The sequence below is a fragment of the Pelobates fuscus genome, chromosome 5 (assembly GCF_036172605.1).
Source record: "Pelobates fuscus isolate aPelFus1 chromosome 5, aPelFus1.pri, whole genome shotgun sequence".
NCBI lineage: Eukaryota > Metazoa > Chordata > Amphibia > Anura > Pelobatidae > Pelobates > Pelobates fuscus.
Window position 1 is genome coordinate 206,003,990 of NC_086321.1, and position 20,194 is coordinate 206,024,183.

The 20,194-nt window shown below is 37.0% G+C and overlaps 1 protein-coding gene across 1 annotated transcript; it reads right to left on the minus strand.

The window, feature by feature from the left end:
* Positions 1-4,872: 4,872 nt before the first annotated feature.
* Positions 4,873-9,015, minus strand: CTSL (cathepsin L). The gene is made up of 8 exons (XM_063454971.1): positions 8,909-9,015; positions 7,775-7,910; positions 7,300-7,422; positions 7,034-7,183; positions 6,369-6,593; positions 6,073-6,241; positions 5,875-5,992; positions 4,873-5,183 (listed from the first exon to the last, which is right to left on the minus strand). Exons 2-8 carry the CDS (start codon positions 7,898-7,900, stop codon positions 5,084-5,086), a joined length of 1,011 nt encoding a protein of 336 aa, XP_063311041.1. The 5' UTR covers positions 7,901-7,910; positions 8,909-9,015; the 3' UTR covers positions 4,873-5,083.
* Between the last annotated feature and the right edge of the window lie 11,179 nt (positions 9,016-20,194).

Here is a 20,194-nt window from a genome sequence, read left to right on the forward strand (position 1 = left end):
CTATGTTTTATAGTTATGTTTCTAGCTGCTTATATATTCTTAAGACACATACCCTAGCTGACAGCTATTACATGCATTATTCCAGCATAGATTGTTTTTCATAGTTCAGCCTTGAAATGCATAAACGTTTATGTCTCGAATCACCTAATCGCCACTAACTAACCAGACACGGCAGATTATTGTTAAACTCCACAGGGAGCTCCTGGTAAATCAACAATGAATTAATCAGGGATAGGAACACCCCGCTTCAGATTTAACTTCCAGCGGAGTCTTAAGCTAAGTTGCTCGATATGTAACCTGTCCGCTTCATTTAGAATAAGAATCATTTAAGATTTTTTTGCCTAGCATCTGACACAGCATATTAACCCACTATGTAAAAACCAAAACGTTGTTTTTCTTTGTTGTGTCTTGCAATCTCACTAAGCAAAGTTCATTATTACTGTTTATCTCCTTACTTAAAAAAAAATTGTGTGCAAGGTCTCATGTCTACCCCTATGTACAAATGTGCCTAACGTGCTAGAGGATTGCCTTTGGGGTACCTCATTAGCAACTGTTATCACTGTGCGCACTTCAAAAATAAAGAATTTAAAAAAAAAAAAAAAAAAAAATATAACGTATTCACTATGACGTGAGCTTAAGCCTGTTTAAATTCAAAAATGTTCTTAAATTGTCTAAGCCTGTCTAAACACTACCAAGTTGTTGAATCTGACTGACAACCCTCATAATAATTTAACATATAAATTTTGCACGTATTAACATATACCCTATTGTTACAATTGTTACTTGAAAAGCATGAGGAATGCCGTTGGGGTACCACATGCTCATTTGTTATACCTCCATGCACTACAAAAATAAAGAATTAAAATAAATAAATAAATAAAAATGTATGCAGCTTCCGAATGAATCTAAAATGGATGCTGTCCAGGAGGTGGGAGGGTCTGCGAGGGAGGGTCTGCTGCTGATTGGCTGGAATATGTCTGCTGACTGTGAGGTACAGGGTCAAAGTTTACTCAATGATGACGAATAGGGGGTAGACCAAACATTGCATATGTTCGTCATCCGTGGCGATGCGAACACGCTATGTTCGCCAGCTAACCGTTCGGGACATCTCTATTTACGGTTAATAAAATCGTTTTAGGGCTGGATTTATATCTCAAGATAGTGATCATATGAAGCCATTTATCACATAGTTGTTTGGTTCCTTTTTAAATCATAATGATAACAGAAATCACCCAAATGGCCCCGATCAAGAATTTGCATACCTTTGAATGTTTGGCCTTGTTACAGACATACATGACACACACACAGGTTAAAATGGCAATTAAAGGTTAATTTCCCACACCTGTTAAATTGCAATTAGTGCCTGTGAATAAATAGTCATTGAGTTTGTTAGCGCTCACGTGGATGCACTGAGCAGGATAGATACTGAGCCATGGGTAGCAGAAAAAGACTGTCAAAAGACCTGCGTAACACGGTAATGGAACTTTATAAAGTTGGAAAAGGATATAGAAAGATATCCAAAGTCTTGAAAATGCCTGTTAGTACTGTTCAATTACTTATTGGAGCCTTTACTGCTCCAATGCCACAAAAGAAAGCCTGGGTACATTATGCCCATCAACACCATGACATACCTCACAGCTTCTTGCACACTGACGAGACCAAAATAGAGCTTTATGGTCACAACCATAAGCGTTATGTTTGGAGAGGGGTTAACAAAGCCTACAGAGAAAAGAATACCATCGCCACTGGGAGGCATGGTGGTGGGTTACTGATGTTTTGGGTATGTGTGATCTCTAAAAGATGGTTCTGGAGTGGCCATCACAATCTCCTGATTTTAATATCATCAAGCTACTCTAGGGAGATCTCAAACGTGTCATTCATGGAAGATGACCAAAGACTTTGCATGACCTGAAAGCATTTTGCCAAAACGAGTAGGCAGCTATCCCACCTGCAAAAATTAGGGGTCTCATAGACAACACTTACAAAAGACTGCATGCTGTCATTGATGCTAAATGGAGCAATACACAGTATTAAGAACTAAGGGTATGCAGACTTCTGAACAGTGGTCATTTTGTTTTTTTCTTTACCATATTTTACGATTGTGCCATTCTGGTATAACCTACAGCTGAATATGAATGTTTTGCCTGCTCACCCATGTTTTCATTAAAATTGGTACATATATTACCAATTCTCCAAGAATATGCAAACATTTTCTAAATATATATATATATAAATAACTAAAATACACACATGCTATTAGTATAGTGTAGTATAGTATAGCTATTAGTATAGTGTTTTATATAAAATAAACTTTTCAACAAACATATAAATATGTTTTTCTAAAGTGCTGGTGCAAAAAGACTTTATAGACTGTAAGCTTGTTTGAGCAGGGCCCTCTTCAACCTATCCTTCCTGTAAGTTTTCTTGTAATCATCCTATTTATAGTTAAATCCCCCCTCTAATAACATTGTAAAGCGCTACATAAATGGTGATATTTAAAAAGCTGATAAATAAGTGCTTTACGTGTCATATCCTTCTGAGACCCAGCCCATTTACTTGTGTCCTCTACTGGACAATTCGATTATATGCATCTCCTTTTATTCTTTTGATCAATCCCTGCTGTATTGTAAAGAGGACATCCTGGGCTTTCCAGTGATATGTCATGTGATAGTCTGGAATGCTGGGAACTTCCTCTTCATCAAAATGAATGGCATATTGGAAGAAAAGGTTTCTCTTGGTTACCAGGAGGATATAAAATCCAGTATATACATAAATATTTATCACACAGGAAGTGCTGGTTGAAAGTGCACTCTGTTACACATGAAATATGCATAAACAAATGGAAAGTGCATATCAAAATTATTCAAGTGCCACCATAAATGGATACTCTGCAGTTAAAACCTCGAAGAAGAAAAACAAACAAATACACTAGTAGCATACAATAGTGCAATACGTTGAGAACAATGTAATACACCCAAGAAGTCTTTATAAATGTCCACTCACATGAACTAGAGCCCAAAAATGTCTGCACCTTATAGTCTTTGGGAGACTCATCTCATGTAATCGTTTGAACCTTGGGATATATATAATTTGTGATTTGTAATTGATTAAAAAAAAAAACCCACTAATTTGCACTTTAAGTTTGTTTATGCCTATATTTCATGTGTAATACAGAGTGCACTTGCAACCAACCCTTCCTTTGTGATAACTATGTATATACTGGATTTTATAGGACACCTAAAACAGTTATTGCTTTTTTTGCACTAGCACTTTTGAAAAATAGTTTTTTTGAAAAATTTGCTTATATGAAGCACTACACTTCATTTTGTAGTTTGTTAATGGTTGCACTTCATTTTGTACAGCAGCTTATTAAACATTGCACCTCTTAAATATTTGATTTGCAAAGGTTTTTTTTTTTTTTTTTTTTTTTTTTTAAAGCCCCTTTCTATACTTTTAAATAAGTACAAACCAAGAACATATTGACAGACACTGCAATGAGCCATTGCCTAGTAGGCCCAAGCCAACACTTCCTACTGGATAATATAGCCCTGAATACAAGTCCAATTTCTAATCTGGTTATTGCAGTGTGCTTTATTTAGAAGTTCTAACCGCCTGCCCTGTTAATGGTCTCCTATTTGTGTTCAAAGTTCAACTTACAGAGGTAGTAAGAACTTAAAATGAACACTGCAGCCACTATAACATCTTCCTGTTAAAGTTTTTATAGTGCCTTCTTTCCAATCTCCAAACATTAGTTTGTAGGGTTGTAACCATTGCTGCAAACCACATCTCCCAGCCCTCTTGGTAGAACAGGGACTGTTACTGCTCTGAAACCCAGGCATATTATGAGGTTACAATATACACCTCAAGGCACATACAAATAACCTTTTACCATATACAATAAAACAAAAGAAATAGTGTAATATGTAAAGATAGGCAGGGTGGGGAAGGGGAAGATAGGAATGTGTTGAAACCGCTGATTAATAGCAGCATAAAGTATCAGGAACCAAGATAAAAGTTTAAGATTGTATTAGTATCATGTGCAGTCCACTACCTCAACTTGTGTTTGTTTATATTAAGTGTAAGAGTGACACGTGTGTCTTTAGAAGCCCCACTGGTTACCCTTACTTTTATGGTATTTAGACTGACACCACACAACTGCAATGTCTTCCCAGTCAGTCATTGCATGCAGAGAGTCTTTGACAGCAGCATAGGCACCTACAGTGCACAAGGCTCCTCTGACGAGCATCCAGGATAAATTCACTTGAAAATTAGGACAGCAGCACAATTGACTAGTAAAAGGGAAGTCAAATTTTATAATGTTACAGTGCATGGATGGGAAAGCCTAAAAACCCTTGTGAAATATGGATTCGATTTTAGAGTTTGAAGACTTATTGGTGAAACACTAATTGTTTTAAAACACTGGCATTCCACGATTTTTGAACTGGCCAGCCTGTTTATTTTATTGTAAATTAGTTTTATTTTAATTGTAAATTAGTTTCTGGTACTACCTGAAGCACATCTTCCTTGACTACCAACTAGTGCTTGGTGGGGATTGTTCCATGAATGGAACAGTAAGGTTTGCTAGTAGACTTCATGCAAAGCTACTGCATGAGGGACAGATCCCAAGATATGCTGGGAAAGAGACATACATTTTAGGCAAGTGATGTAGCAGTGCCTCCTAGCTAGACCATATAGAAAGACTAGTGATTATTGGTCTAATACACAAAAAGCCTTTATGAAAGATGCAAGATTTTTCCCTGTCATAATGTGACTGTTTCAGTGACTGGTTTAGGCTACATCACTACATGTACATCGCTTCAATACTAGCTTAGTGTTTGTATTGATTATGCCTTTGCAAAAAAAAATAAAAAAAATAAGTTGATTTAACAAGTTTATTTAATATTACAAAAGAATTACAAACAAAACAAGTTCATTATGATAAACGTAAACAAATTATAATCCAGCTTGAATGTGGGACACAAAACCCAACATGTGACAATAACATGTCATTGAGCAGTAAGTAAACAGTCAGTTCTTTAAAACAAGATTCACATCTGATGAATTCTAGACAGGGATCTTCAAATTAGACTAGAGGATAACTAGCAGCTGTAGCAATTCCACAGTGGTTGTCTCTATCCTTTGCAATCCAAATGTAGCCTGCGTTTCCCCATTTATCACTCCAGCTGGGGGGGGGGAAAGACAATATTAGCAACTGGAATTTCATGCATATCTACTTGCAACAATTGGACGGTCATTAAATTGGTAATTTTGCAATGGCAACTACTAGAGACTAGATCCATTGGACTACAAGTTATGCCTTCACCACATAGGGTGTGAGAAATAAATTTAACGAGTCATTCATAACATTGTGATGGGTACTCTTGCTAGGAGAGGTGACCAATACAGGGTGCTGGCAACATAGTATATGAGCAGTTTGACAATTAGTATGGAAGGACTTCAGCCATCTGATTGAGGCCTGTAATAGTTTATTTTGAACATTTAATTTGAAAGGACATTTTCAAGTTCTGAAAAGAATTGAGATTTCATACACAAAAATATTTTTTTTAGAAAGCCGATCTGAAGGTATAAAAGCCAGAACAGTGAAACTTAATGGAAATAAAAATTCACAAGTTACCAAGTGAGTTGCAGAGTGACTCCTGGCACCACACCACTAGTTATGTTAAAAATGTCCCTTTAAATTAAAAACATTTACACTCCAACATCTACTTTTCAAAAGTAGTCATGTGCATTGTACGGATAGTTACATTGCCAGATCACAGCCACACATTATCTGGGCAGCCAGAAAGTGTTCCAAGTCTGGCAACTAAAAATTGGAAGAACTCAGTGTGGAACATAAGTGAATGCCATGCCTACCTGTTCTTCACAATCCAGTATTTTTTTCCATCTTCATCTGATCCTTCAGATCCATAGCCAACAGCAAGAACACCATGATCAAGGGAACTGCTATCGCACTCTGGCTCATAATAGATTCCTGTAAGAGAAGTGCCTTTAAGTACACAGCCATCAAGAAACATTGCATGCATACATCTCAAACAACTTTGAGGAGCTTACCAGATTGGTAGAACTGGAATGAGGAATGTCCTGCATCAATTGCAACAGAAATTGGGCCTACTGAAGCAAGAGCCTTCATGAGTGCCTTCTCATCTCCCTTCTTGATATCCATAAAACCAGTGTCATTTGCAGAGTTGAAAGATGGGTCATATTTGCACTCTGTGCCATCCTGTGAGGATAAGTTAAGGTGATTTGTTAGATGCTGCATTTGAGTATGCCGGTTACTCTTATGAAGGCCCTTTTATGTCAACACATCAGTGCCAAAGGTTACAAATTGAAAGGTTGAATAGGCTTACCTTAGCAGTGTATGGGTATGATTCCTCAGAATCGATACCATTATTATCAGATACGTATTGGAAAGCTTGATCCATTAGCCCACCATTACAGCCTTCATTGCCTTCGGATCTAGAACAGTCGACTAGATTTTGTTCACTCAAAGAAATCATGGTTCCGGTTTTCCTGAAGTGCTGTCCCTCAAGAGCACCAGTGGCACTGAAAGCCCAGCATGAACCACACTGCCCCTGTAAGGAGAATGTAATACAAACTTAATATTTATGTTCAGTTACATAAGCTAGTGCTACATGATTAGAGGGCACCATAAGACCTTTAGCTATAGGCCTTATTAAACCATTAAAAATGCCATCCTATATGGCTGCAAGAAGTGTTCAGAGCCAATAACCTTGAATACAGTCAGATCTTTGCATCAATATGGAGGAAGGTCGAACCAATCCAAATTGAACATCTTCAGAATTTCTCAACTGACAATTTAATTAATGTAGCATATCATGTAAAAGCCAGCCTCTTTCCTGCCCAAATATATCTAGGAGTTTTGTCCAGACCAAGCAGCCTTCACTGGATTTAAATAAAGTTTAGGCAGAGTTGTTCACATTAGCAAGTGTCACATCTGTATAAGTGACTGTGCAGCACTGACAAGGGAAACCCAATACAATATTGCCATTACCTGATCTTTAACTGGTGTTACATATCCATGTTTGCGCCAGTCGACTGTTTTGGGTGCTTCAAAGTTTAAGGGAGTTAGGAATGTTGCTCCAACTGCCTTTGAGGGAGTGCGTTTGTATCCATTCATCAACTGTCTGAACTCTTCTGTGGTCTATTCAGATATAAAAAGGTTATAGATCAGTTAACCATTTTTAATAAACGGTAATCTATGGTGCTTAGAACAAAGTGAAGTTGACGTTTTAGCAGTCTGACATTTTTAGTTCTTACCATGTCTCCAAACTGGTTCATTCCCATCCTGTAGGAGTGTTTTCCCATAGAGTGGTCGAGGTTGTGCATCTCAATCATTTTAAGGTTCTTTTCCCATACTAGTCTCCTCCAACCTTCTGCATTCTGTGGAACAAACAAGATAGTTCAATTACATATTGCAAAGGAAAGAGTGCATGACAGTAACACATTTAATTGAGCACTGTTAAACCTTCCACTATTGGCAGCCAATTACCAAACCCAGTTCTATCCTTCATTGAAATAGGTAGACAGGTTAAACCAAATGCTCATTTGGAATGAGTTTATTAGCAAGAGGTGTTACACATTTGTTAGTGAGTATGAAAAAAATAAAAAGGTTCTCCATTGGCTTTTAACATCTTACCACATCCAAGTTATATAGCAACATTTAAACCCAATTTTCTACATTGTACGCATGTGCAAAACCATTTAGTGCAATTTCAACTCTGGGAGGACTTACCCCTGAATAAGATTTGGCATGCCAGCTTTTCCACAGCTGCCAGTGGCTATCCAGCTCAGGATCCATAGAAGGGGCAGCACACACCGCAGTTAGGCAAACTGCAACAATACTCCAAAGCAGCACCATGATTCCTTAGCTGGGGGAAGGAAGGAGGAGAAAAGAAAATTCGATGACAACCCACAATTGCAGTTAACAAAAGAAAGGCACAGATCAGATACACAAAAGGAAGGAACTGAACAGCTGTCCCAAGAAACTGCAACTCACACCTCCAGTCAACAGCAGCAAAATTAAAGCAGGGGGTGGTTATTTAAATGTAATTTAAGCAAACATCGAATGGAAACACTTTAAATGCATTGGTGTCTTTAAGATGGGGGGGGGGGGGTTAGTTTTAGGTCTGCCGGGAATGAATTCTGATAAACACTACGCAAACTATGGAAGTAAAACATTAGCCAGAATTTGGTAGATATAATTCTACACTGTAATTAATAGACTAGAGACAGAAAAATAAGGACTAACGGATTATCCACAGCTCCATGCAATACTAGAGAGGTTATGCAAGAACATGTTGCATGATGATACATACACGCATCCTGCACAGTCATAGCTGGGAACAGCTGATAGAACAGGGAGGAGACTGATCAAAACAAGCTGGATGGGAACTGCCTCGAGGGAGTGAGACAAGTAAACAGAGGGTCTCACCACCATAGCCACAGTGACTGGAGGAAGAGACCCAGGAACACCCGGTGGAACCAAACGGTATAGCCGGGAAACAGCGAACATTCTACACATCGAACCCTCACAGCATGTACAGCACCGCATATACTACAGACAGCACCGGACATTTCTATACACAGCACCGCATATACTACACACAGCGTACAGGGCCCGTCATTGGAACACTACAAGGGCAAGAGTACAGTGTGGGCACTTACCGGGAGAAGCGATTTTAGTATTTATAGCGGTATTCCGCACTGCACTAACACACACGGACCCTCTACCAGGGTTACTGCCATACCGCAGGGAGTCACACGGGTCTCACAATACCCAGCACCGAGTGTAAAGGGCACTATAAGCCCCCAGCACACAATGACTCCCTGCCCCCACCGATTTATCGCCCCCGCTGTATAAACATACCTTACTCTGTGACCCTGACTCGGGAATAGTAGGTATCAGCCCGAGCGGCCGCCTATAAATACACCGAATTCCCGAGGCACGCCTACGTGAGTGACGTCACCCACGGCGATTGGGCGGCATTCCATGGGATAGGGCGGGCGATGCCCGGGGATTCATCATGTGACCTGGAGAGCGCGTGACCAGCCCGGTGTCCCGCTGGGAAGGAGGGAGGAAGGGGGGGATGGGCACGTGGTGTGTTTGGAGGCTGGAGAGAGGGGAACTGTGCACTCACACACTGTGCAGTTTTTTTTATTTTTTACATACCGTATGTTTTTGTGTTATGATTATATTTTTTCCTGTAGATTATTTTAGTATAAAGTTTGACACTTATTAAACTTTTTTGCAAGTTATGTCAGTAGCCAATCATAGGAAATATGTGACATTTCTTAATTATTATGAAAAGTAGAAAATGTAAGTATTTGAGAGTGGCATGGGGCACTATATCCAAAAAGGAAACACAACATCCTGCTTATTACAGAGCTACTGCTTATAGGGATATGTGTAATCATTGAAATATTAATTGAAGATGACAATGAAATATGGTGTGTGCATTTTAAGCACGTGTCAACTGGAATCAATAACAAACATTCTAAAAGAGATATTAATATTAAGGTAAAGGCGCGTCTTTGCAATTATTGAGCGATGCCTCAGTAGTCCAAAAAAATTCTACACATAATCCTTACATTTGATTGATTATTTATTTGAAATAATAAAAAAAAATCACTTTCAGAGTGAAAAAACAAAAGCATCGTTTTCTATTATTTCAGAGAGACTCTCTTTCTAACGAACTTTATTATATCATAAAATGTGACTTTGCACTTTAGTTTATTTTCTGCACCATATGTGTCTCATTTTTTTAATTGCTCAAAAATATGTTTTCATAAAACATGTACTATAAATGATAATTTTATAAGAAATGTTTTAAATACAGGTTGAAAGGTGAGAGTAAAAAGCTTTAGGCAACCCCTCTCAGATCTGAGAATATTGTATTATTTCATTAAAAATGTAATTTTTCCTGCATGGCAAGCTGTGTAGGCATGGAATATCTTATTAGCAAAAGAACAAACAGCTGCTGCTTTTAGAAGTTGAGGTGAAGACATCTGTCTGTTGGTTTATTTAACAAAACCCAAATACAAGCCCCATGATTCTTGCCACCAAGTTGGCCTGTTCCCTGGACACACATTGTATCTCTAGACTCAGATAAACATTGCGCCTTACACACTTATCTTTCACTCTAGGCTCTATCCCCAGGCTCTTTGACAAGTGCTAAAAATAAATGTGCTAGACAAAAAAACTAAAAAAGGATTTTTTTTAATGTTGTTTATTTGTTAAATGACACATTTTTGGTTGAATTCATAACTACTTTAAACACAGTTTGAATACGATTTTATTTCAACAAACCAAAATCTACAATTATTTTTTTCATCATCTACATCGATTTGTTTGAGTTATGTTTGATTCCCTTCTATAACTAATGAGAAGTTATGTTTTTCAGTGCCCTGGCATTCATCATTTAATATATACCTTCCCTGCTCAAAATTTTGTTTGTGGACATTTGAAAGTGTGTATCCTGTGTTCTGTAATCCTTCCCTCGTCTCAGGTTACACAGATATCTCCAGCCTTCCTTCTAGGGCTCAGTAGTTATGCAAACAGCCACCGATTGTTTACGAAAATATAAACACGCATATCTTAGCAACTTTTGTTTTTGTAAGACTGGTCTTGTTCCACCTCAAAAATTATTGTATATATGAAACACCTACATATTTTGCAGGGTTGTACAATGGGTAATTAACCATGCAGTATTACAAATTTAGTTATACTGGAACAAGCGCTAGCAATGGCCGGCTCTGGCAATCTTACAATTAACTTTTGTGTTTTTTTTGCCCATGGAAAGTGCTGCAGATGATATGAGAAGCTTAGAAATAATCAGAACCAAATTCAGATTTATCAATGAAATGCAACTTTGCATTCAGTACCCCGCAAAATGCCTTATTACCCCTTGAATAGCTCAGAGTAAAATGGCCATGACTATGTTTTTAATTGAGTATTGTTTTAGAGCTGGAATATTGAAGTCATTGTTAAATGATATGCTGAAGAAAAGGGCTAAGTTAGTAATGATGGCTTGTGGGGTGTCTAAACTGTGTGTATGAACTCTGGTGGGGAGTGTCCACATGTGCGTCCTCTGGCATTTTACAGTTTTTATAGGAACACTCTGAGTGAGCACCATACCCACTACAGCAGGTGGTATACATTTTGGTGCCAGGATAGTCCTAGCGCCCCTCCAGTGTAAGTTGTGAAACCTTGTTAGCGAACTGTAGTGGTTTTGATCTTTGGAGTGTCCACAATTTTGTTGAGTAGCTTTTATACAGTAATTTTACACAATAGGTTTATCTAGTTATTGTAGCATTGGACTATATGTTGCTGCTAGGTGCTATATACACCTTCATTAATTATATATATATGATTACCTCAGCCAGGGAGGCACATAAAGAGCTTTCTGGCTATTGAAGTCCTATTTGCAGAATTGAAGCCATAGTTTATTATTACAACAAGGTGTGATTGGAAAACATGGATTCCCAGAGACAACAAAGTAGCAAGGGATAATAATTAGCATACAAATAATACATCTTGGTTTAATCAAATTAGCACATTGTGGTCATTCCATTGTTTTACTTAGAATCAAGTACTAATCTTATGCACCAGATCTGTTCTCTTCCTGTTTTGGTCCAACCCTAACTTCATACCCATCTTTCCATTAAAAGAGACCCATGCTGTCTGAGCACTTGTTATGTAAATAACCATCTGGCATACTTAGTTAACACAGAGGTGTGTACAGTTGGAGATGCTTTATTGTAATGATGAATTAATAGAGTTCTGCTATACTACTACATTTAGGGATTATGTTTTTTCGAATAAAATATGCAGATGAAATATGCGTAACTTGGTATAACTAATGTAACTAATATAACATACTAACAAGAAATAGAATGGCGATTTAAATATACAGAGAAAGCACATAAATCAAACGTGAAAGTAAATTTGTAGTCTGATATGTGGGTAGCTTTTGTGTTAAAAAAGTACATGACCGTGATTTTGTTGTCTACTGCACAACACAGGCTTTTAGTCATTAATGCATCAATGGGATAACTGTGCATTTAATGTAAAAAAACAGATACAATTCATAGCTTGTAATACCTTTTTTACATCTTACATTTTACATATGCATCGCTGGGCTAATACGCTACAATCTCTAATTGAACTATATATATATAGTTACAATTAGTCATTAACGCATCAATGGGATTAAATGCACAGTAATCCCATTGATGCATTAATGACTAAAAACCTGTGTTGTGCAGTAGACAACAAAATCATATATATACAAGAAACCCATATTTTTTTTACTGAAAATGAAATATTACGTTTAATAAAGCCTGATATTTTGTGATGAATATATTTAATTTCATAACATATTGTAGTGCATCTCATGGTTTACCCTAGTCCTTTTCAGGTGCTAGTTATAACTTTTCACATGCAACATTTATCTGCTAAGACTATTTACAATTTGAATGTATGAAACTGTCTCAGAGTGCCTTCATAAGATGTTAGAACGTGTGCATATTCTCAGTGTTTGTGAACACACTCTGACTCTTATCACCTGCACAGTTTTTGTCAGATAAACTGTGCTTCTGACCAAAGAGCATTTAAAGATGGCTGCCCCTATGGAGCAAGGGTAACTCAGACGCACTGAAAAAGAGATATGTACTTATACGTATGTATTACCAATTAATTTAAGATGCTATAATACAAATAAACGTTTATTTTAATTCAGAATAAAAAAAAAATCAGGTTTTATTTTATATGATATACATATATATGCAATTGTTACAAAATATTGTCTCTGTTAACAAGAACTTTGTTTTAATGAATTTGATGTAATTGCTTAATTATCAGTAAAAAAAAATCCCAGTGATTTAATTTTTCAAAATCTTTAAATATTTTGGCAATTGCATTTTTATACAAATCTTATTGAAATAAAATAAGGGTTGTTGAATTTTGGTTAAGTTCCTTACTTTGCAAAATTCTAACCTAGGCAGATATTTGTTGTTTCAGGAGTTGTTTACCTAGTTTAAAGCAGGAGGAAAAAAAAGTGTAAGCTAACACCTATACGTCTGTTCTTGTCAGTCACAGAAAAATCCCTGCTTAGGTAGTTAACCTTCGAACTGAATAGTTACTCGAAATATTGCCATTCTTGACAAAAATATACCAAGAACTGGACCAGTAACTTGTTGGTGACATTGTAAATCATTCCGATGTTTAATGAGTAACAAAAAACAACAATCTTTCTACAGCCCTTTTCTAAGATCCTGCAAGGATAGGAAGAGATCATATCTGCCTTGTGTTCTTTCACAACATTTCTGACAGGGTTTAGGTTGAAGTATTGGTTAATGGAAAATCATTTACAGCAATTTAATGAACTGTCAGATTTAATAACAAGAACGTTGTCAGGCACAATTACATGATGGTACCAAATAGAGAATAGAATTCCACCTGTACTTGATAAACAATGAGAATAGTTAATAAAGGTGTTCGAACATTAACTAGTTTACCATGGTACAATTCATAGTTCACACAGCCAACTACCCCAGTGGGGCAGCCATCTTGGTAGATAAATGATCTTCAGATCATTATATATTACATTCTAAAGATGTACTTATGGTGAAACAATGCATAGATTACATATCGAAAGAGTTTATAAATTTCACCAAGAATACATATGGTTACTAACAATAAAAAATTCCAAATAAAGCAGTAAAGAAATAATAACATTCTGTATTTGTATAATAAAAAATCCAATTAACACCCCTTTCTGTACAGCTCTGCAGTGCATGTTTGTACGTCTTGCAAGGGAGACTCAAATGATACAAGTACCATAGCCAAATTGATTTTGATTAGCCATTTGCAACACAAAGGATGCATTTAACACAACACATTTACTCACATGTGCCTAAATTTGAATTCTTGATGAACAATTCTATATTTTTACCATAGTAACCAATGTATTATGCCCTCATATACTAATGAAAGTTAAAGTGATCAAGGGGGACAGCCTACAAGCTATTTAAAAGGCAACCATTACTTCTCTAGAAATTGCACCATTGAATAAAACATTGAATGTTATCTATAATGTGTGTTAACCTTTTTACCACCAGCTGTGAGAAATGGGCCGTCTCACGCAGATTTGGTCTTAATTTTGTAAGTATTGCATTTAGTAAATAACTCACTGGGTTATTAGGGATACAATAGGAAGGGGAAAAAATAGAGATTAATTTGATGTTGATATTAAATTGCCACACCAAGCACAATAACCACTGTAGCCAATTATAGGGGTTTTATTTGCTAGCAAGCACTGCCCCCCTATGTTTGAAGGGTCTGACACAATCTGAGGGTCCCCTAAGGTGAATATAATCAAATTATGTTGGTAGTAGTGTTATTAACCAATTTATGTAAAATAAGGTTTCAGGTGTTAGGTCTAATTGCAACTAGTTTGTTTTGAAGTGTAGGTATTTTGTTTCACGATTATTGACTAAACTCCGAATGGTAGAGAATTTCAAATCTTCAAATTTGCATTGGTAGGCAACCTTTTGGCACTCTAGGCGTTGTGGACTATATCTCCCCTGATGCTTTACCAGCATTATGGCTGTAAGAGCACTGTGGAGATGTCGTACACAACATCTGGATTGCCAAAGGTTGCCAACCCTTGGTCTATGGAGTATCCCATTGTATCACTTGATCCTCCACAGACCTCTTGTTCTTTTGCACATGCATGAGAGTGCAGCAGTGATTGGTGCTCCTGGAGGTAAAGCTCCAGGAGATGATGAAAGAAGATGTCTGTGCCAGCAAAGGAGAGCTTCAGGTAGGTTTAACGTTCTTATCTTTACCACAGCCCACTGCAAGCTAGCAGAAAAGTCACCTTTAAGGGTCCTTGCAAAATATGTTACTTTAAATACACCAAGATCCATAACCTCTACAGCCCATGGCAGTTGATATGGTGCCAGGAGTGCCATGGTGCCCTCTCAGTATAATTTGTCAAACTGTTTTAGAACAGTTACCCGGGTCCTGCGGTTGCCTGCCCCTGATCCCTGTGCTTCTAGATTCTCTTTACAGTTGAATGTGGTTAGTTCCACTGACCTAAGCAGGACAGAGCCATGCTCATTGAGTAAGTGTGTCAGCTGAGCCTTCACAGCCGATGAGTTCGGACCTGTGTCAACAATGCTTCAGCTCAATAAACACATTTGGCTGGATGGCACCTGGAGAACCCAGGTAAATTGTCAAACCATATTTAAACTTTCAGGGAACTAGGGGCACCATAAGCACTGTAATGGCTATAGCGCTTGACATTTTCTTTTTAGTGTAGGCTATAAATAATTTAGAGCACACCTGCACCCATTTTCTGATGAACAAGTATAAATTCAATGTCCATGGAAGTTTAAACAAACTGTACAGGGAGTGCAGAATTATTAGGCAAATGAGTATTTTGACCACATCATCCTCTTTATGCATGTTGTCTTACTCCAAGCTGTATAGGCTCGAAAGCCTACTACCAATTAAGCATATTAGGTGATGTGCATCTCTGATGTCTAATGACATCAACACCCTATATCAGGTGTGCATAATTATTAGGCAACTTCCTTTCCTTTGGCAAAATGGGTCAAAAGAAGGACTTGACAGGCTCAGAAAAGTCAAAAATAGTGAGATATCTTGCAGAGGGATGCAGCACTCTTAAAATTGCAAAGCTTCTGAAGCGTGATCATCGAACAATCAAGCGTTTCATTCAAAATAGTCAACAGGGTCGCAAGAAGCGTGTGGAGAAACCAAGGCGCAAAATAACTGCACATGAACTGAGAAAAGTCAAGCGTGCAGCTGCCAAGATGCCACTTGCCACCAGTTTGGCCATATTTCAGAGCTGCAACATCACTGGAGTGCCCAAAAGCACAAGGTGTGCAATACTCAGAGACATGGCCAAGGTAAGAAAGGCTGAAAGACGACCACCATTGAACAAGACACACAAGCTGAAACGTCAAGACTGGGCCAAGAAATATCTCAAGACTGATTTTTCTAAGGTTTTATGGACTGATGAAATGAGAGTGAGTCTTGATGGGCCAGATGGATGGATTGGTAAAGGGCAGAGAGCTCCAGTCCGACTCAGACGCCAGCAAGGTGGAGGTGGAGTACTGGTTTGGGCTGGTATCATCAAAGATGAGCTTGTGGGGCCTTTTCGGGTTGAGGATGGAGTCAAGCTCATCTCCCAGTCCTACTGCCAGTTTCTGGAAGACACCTTCTTCAAGCAGTGGTACAGGAAGAAGTCTGCATCCTTCACGAAAAACATGATTTTCATGCAGGACAATGCTCCGTCACACGCGTCCAAGTACTCCACAGCGTGGCTGGCAAGAAAGGGTATAAAAGAAGAAAATCTAATGACATGGCCTCCTTGTTCACCTGATCTGAACCCAATTGAGAACCTGTGGTCCATCATCAAATGTGAGATTTACAAGGAGGGAAAACAGTACACCTTCTGAACAGTGTCTGTGAGGCTGTGGTTGCTGCTGCACGCAATGTTGATGGTGAACAGATCAAAACACTGACAGAATCCATGGATGGCAGGCTTTTGAGTGTCCTTGCAAAGAAAGGTGGCTATATTGGTCACTGATTTGTTTTTGTTATGTTTTTGAATGTCAGAAATGTATATTTGTGAATGTTGAGATGTTATATTGGTTCACTGGTAAAAATAAATAATTGAAATGGGTATATATTTGTTTTTTTGTTAAGTTGCCTAATAATTATGCACAGTAATAGTCACCTGCACACACAGATATCCCCCTAAAATAGCTAAAACTAAAAACAAACTAAAAACTACTTCCAAAAATATTCAGCTTTGATATTAATGAGTTTTTTGGGTTCATTGAGAACATGGTTGTTGTTCAATAATAAAATTAATCCTCAAAAATACAACTTGCCTAATAATTCTGTACTCCCTGTATAATTATAGAGGTACACTTTATGATCTGACATTATAAATAGTAAATGTTAATAGAATCTTCTCTTGCAGTTTTTAGTTTTTTGCTTGTTGCGAAAGTGCTAATTAACAACTTCTCCAAGTATCACGTTGTCTGATGACTTCATCCTGAATATCAGTGTGAGAATATCTGTTCTGCTTCATAAGCACCGCTCAATCTATAGTAACAAAGTATTAAGGACTAAATAAAGGATATTAGCAACAATCAAAATATTTGAACCCACATTACTGCAAAAAAAATAAAAAAACCTTACATACAAAAAATTTAACCAAGGGTCTTGGACAAACTACAGCTATGCATAAATTATTAATAATAATTACAGGGATGCATAAATCAATATAAAACAATGATAATAATAATAAATGATGTCTTATTAGGGAATAAAAAGAAAGTTGTCCTGAATGTGTTCTTTTCTTTCTCTCTCTCTATAATATATAGTTCCGTGATTGGTTATACATAGATATGTAATTGTGATGAGGCAAGTTGTCCCCACTATTTCAATGTCAGAGCTTACTATTAGAGACATAAAAGTGCACACACATCTTCAGAATATTCATTTTGCACCTACCAATTTTAAATCAGTGTTTGCACTAAGTTCAGGACATTTTCTACCAAACAGAATTAACAGCCCCTTTCCACATGAATATTACTTTGCCAAACATCACAAAGTTCATAGCAGATCAAAGTTGTTGTTTTTTTATTCAGAACTAACATAAAATATTGTTAGTAAAATCTATTAAAAATCACAGCTCAGTTTCACAAACTGATATAGTGATGTCTCTGTTCACAGGCCTGTAAATTATAATATGCAATAATAACATTAGTATAAATGTTCCCGACATATATATAATTAGGTGGTCTCTCATAGTTTGAAGGGCGTTGCGCAAACTACCTATGTGCAGCATTTAACCTTCTTATTCTCATAATGGGTTTTAACCCCTTAAGGACACATGACATGTGTGACATGTCATGATTCCATTTTATTCCAGAAGTTTGGTCCTTAAGGGGTTAATGGACTTTGTAGGAAGTCTGTGCACCTGGTGTGTTCCATATGTATGTGGTAGGCCATGGCTATGTCTGAGAACATAAGAGAAGTGGTAGAAAGAGAATGGGGGAGGGTAGAATGGCTACTGCAAACAAACCCTACCCACCAAAACTGGTCTCTTTCTGATGCAACACTCTGAAAGGCAAGTTTGCTTCCCATGCAGCATAAACAGGGGTATTCACCAAACTCCGCATTTAGTGGATGGAAATAGAAATTGCTAAATTGTTGCTCGAATCGTCAGACTGTAGTCTAGTTGGAGAGTTATTCCAAACAAACTAGTTGCAATTAGACCTAACGCCTAAATTGGTTAATAACACTACTACCAACATAATTTTATTATATTCACCTAAGGGGACCCTCAGATTGTGTCAGACCCTTCTAACATAGGGGGGCAGTGCTTGCTAGCAAATAAAACCCTTATAATTGGCTACAGTGGTTATTGTGCTTGGTGTGGCAATTTAATATCAACATCAAATTAATCTCTATTTTTTTTCTGTTCCTATTGTATCCCTAATAACCCAATGAGTTATTTACTAAATGCAATACTTACAAAATTAATTATATATTAAAATACTGTAACTGAACTAAATTCATTGATTTCACATTTTATCAAAGTCTAGTGTTGAGTGAAATGTATGGATTTAAGCAATTTCTTCTTGGAAACAAAATAAAACAGATATTCAATAAAAGAAAAAAGAAAAAACCCAAAAAGGATGTCTTACATGAAGACCGCCCAGAGGGTAAATGCCCAGTCCAATCTCAACAATAGTATAATTGCCAAAAAAAAAAAAACCTTTATTGAAATCTATTATTATTTTATTATTATTATTTTTTGGCAATTATACTATTGTTGAGATTGGACTGGGCATTTACCCTCTGGGCAGTCTTCATGTAAGACATCCTTTTTGGGTTTTTTCTTTTTTCTACAATTTCCAGGGTTACCCCCTTTCCAACCAGTCCAGGTGACCTTTATACTCTGGAGGCTCGGCAGTGGGATACGGGAGTGTTTTCTCCTCCCTCTCCACCTTCCGGCCTCTTGAGTTTCTTTTTCTTGATATTCAAAAAAAAAGTGTTAAAGAGAGAATGGGGGGTGGTAGAATGGTTATTGCAAACAAACCCTACCCACCAAAACTGGTCTCTTTCTGGTGCAAGACTGAAAGCCAATGTTAAAGTTTGCTTCCACTGCAGCACAAACAAACAGAGTATTAACTAAACCCCGAATTTGCAAAATCTTAGCTCAAATAGCCAGACTGTATCTGAATGGGAGAGTTATTCCAAATCAGATGTTTTTGTCAAAATGTTGCTATTTGTATGTAAATTCTCTACAGTTCGGAGTTTAGTCAACTATCCTGAAAAAATACCTACACTTCAAACCAAACTGGTTTAAATTAGACCTAACACCCGAAACCTTCTTTTCCATAAATTGGTTAATAACACTACTACCAACAGACTCATGTTTTATAGTGGACCTTTGGTATGTGTCAGACCCCTATAATGAACTGTAGTGGTTATGGTTCTTAGTGTGGCTCACTTTTTTCCTTCATGTTGTATTTCTAAAACCATAGTGAGTTGTTTACTAAATGTAATATTTATAAAATGAATTATCTCTGAAACTGCTATAACTTCAATTCAATGATTTCACATTTTATGAGCAAAGTATTTTTACTATTTCATCTTGGAAGTAAAACACATATATAATTAAAATATATATATATTTTACCAATATCTTTTCCAGAAGTTGCCGAATGGGAAGTGTGTTATGAATATGTACGGTGCAGGCTGAATAGTTGTGTATTTTTTTGAGAAGTTGTAATAGTAGACTAATTTGGAGCATTATATGAATCTGTCATCTTTTTTATTATGTCCTTAAAGTTCTTGTGAATTATACCATAAGGCAATAATGTATGATAAAAGCATTCAACTTTATTTAAACATGTAAACATAAATTAATACAAATTAAAATATAAATAGTATAATGTGCACAAATTCATAGCTAATGTTTAAATTGTAATTCTTTTCTGCTGTGTCTCTTGCATTGTTTTACTTATATTTATTTAAAAACAAATACATATATTTAGCTTTAAAAGTGTGGATGGGAGGGGTTAAGCCAGTAGAGCCTTATAA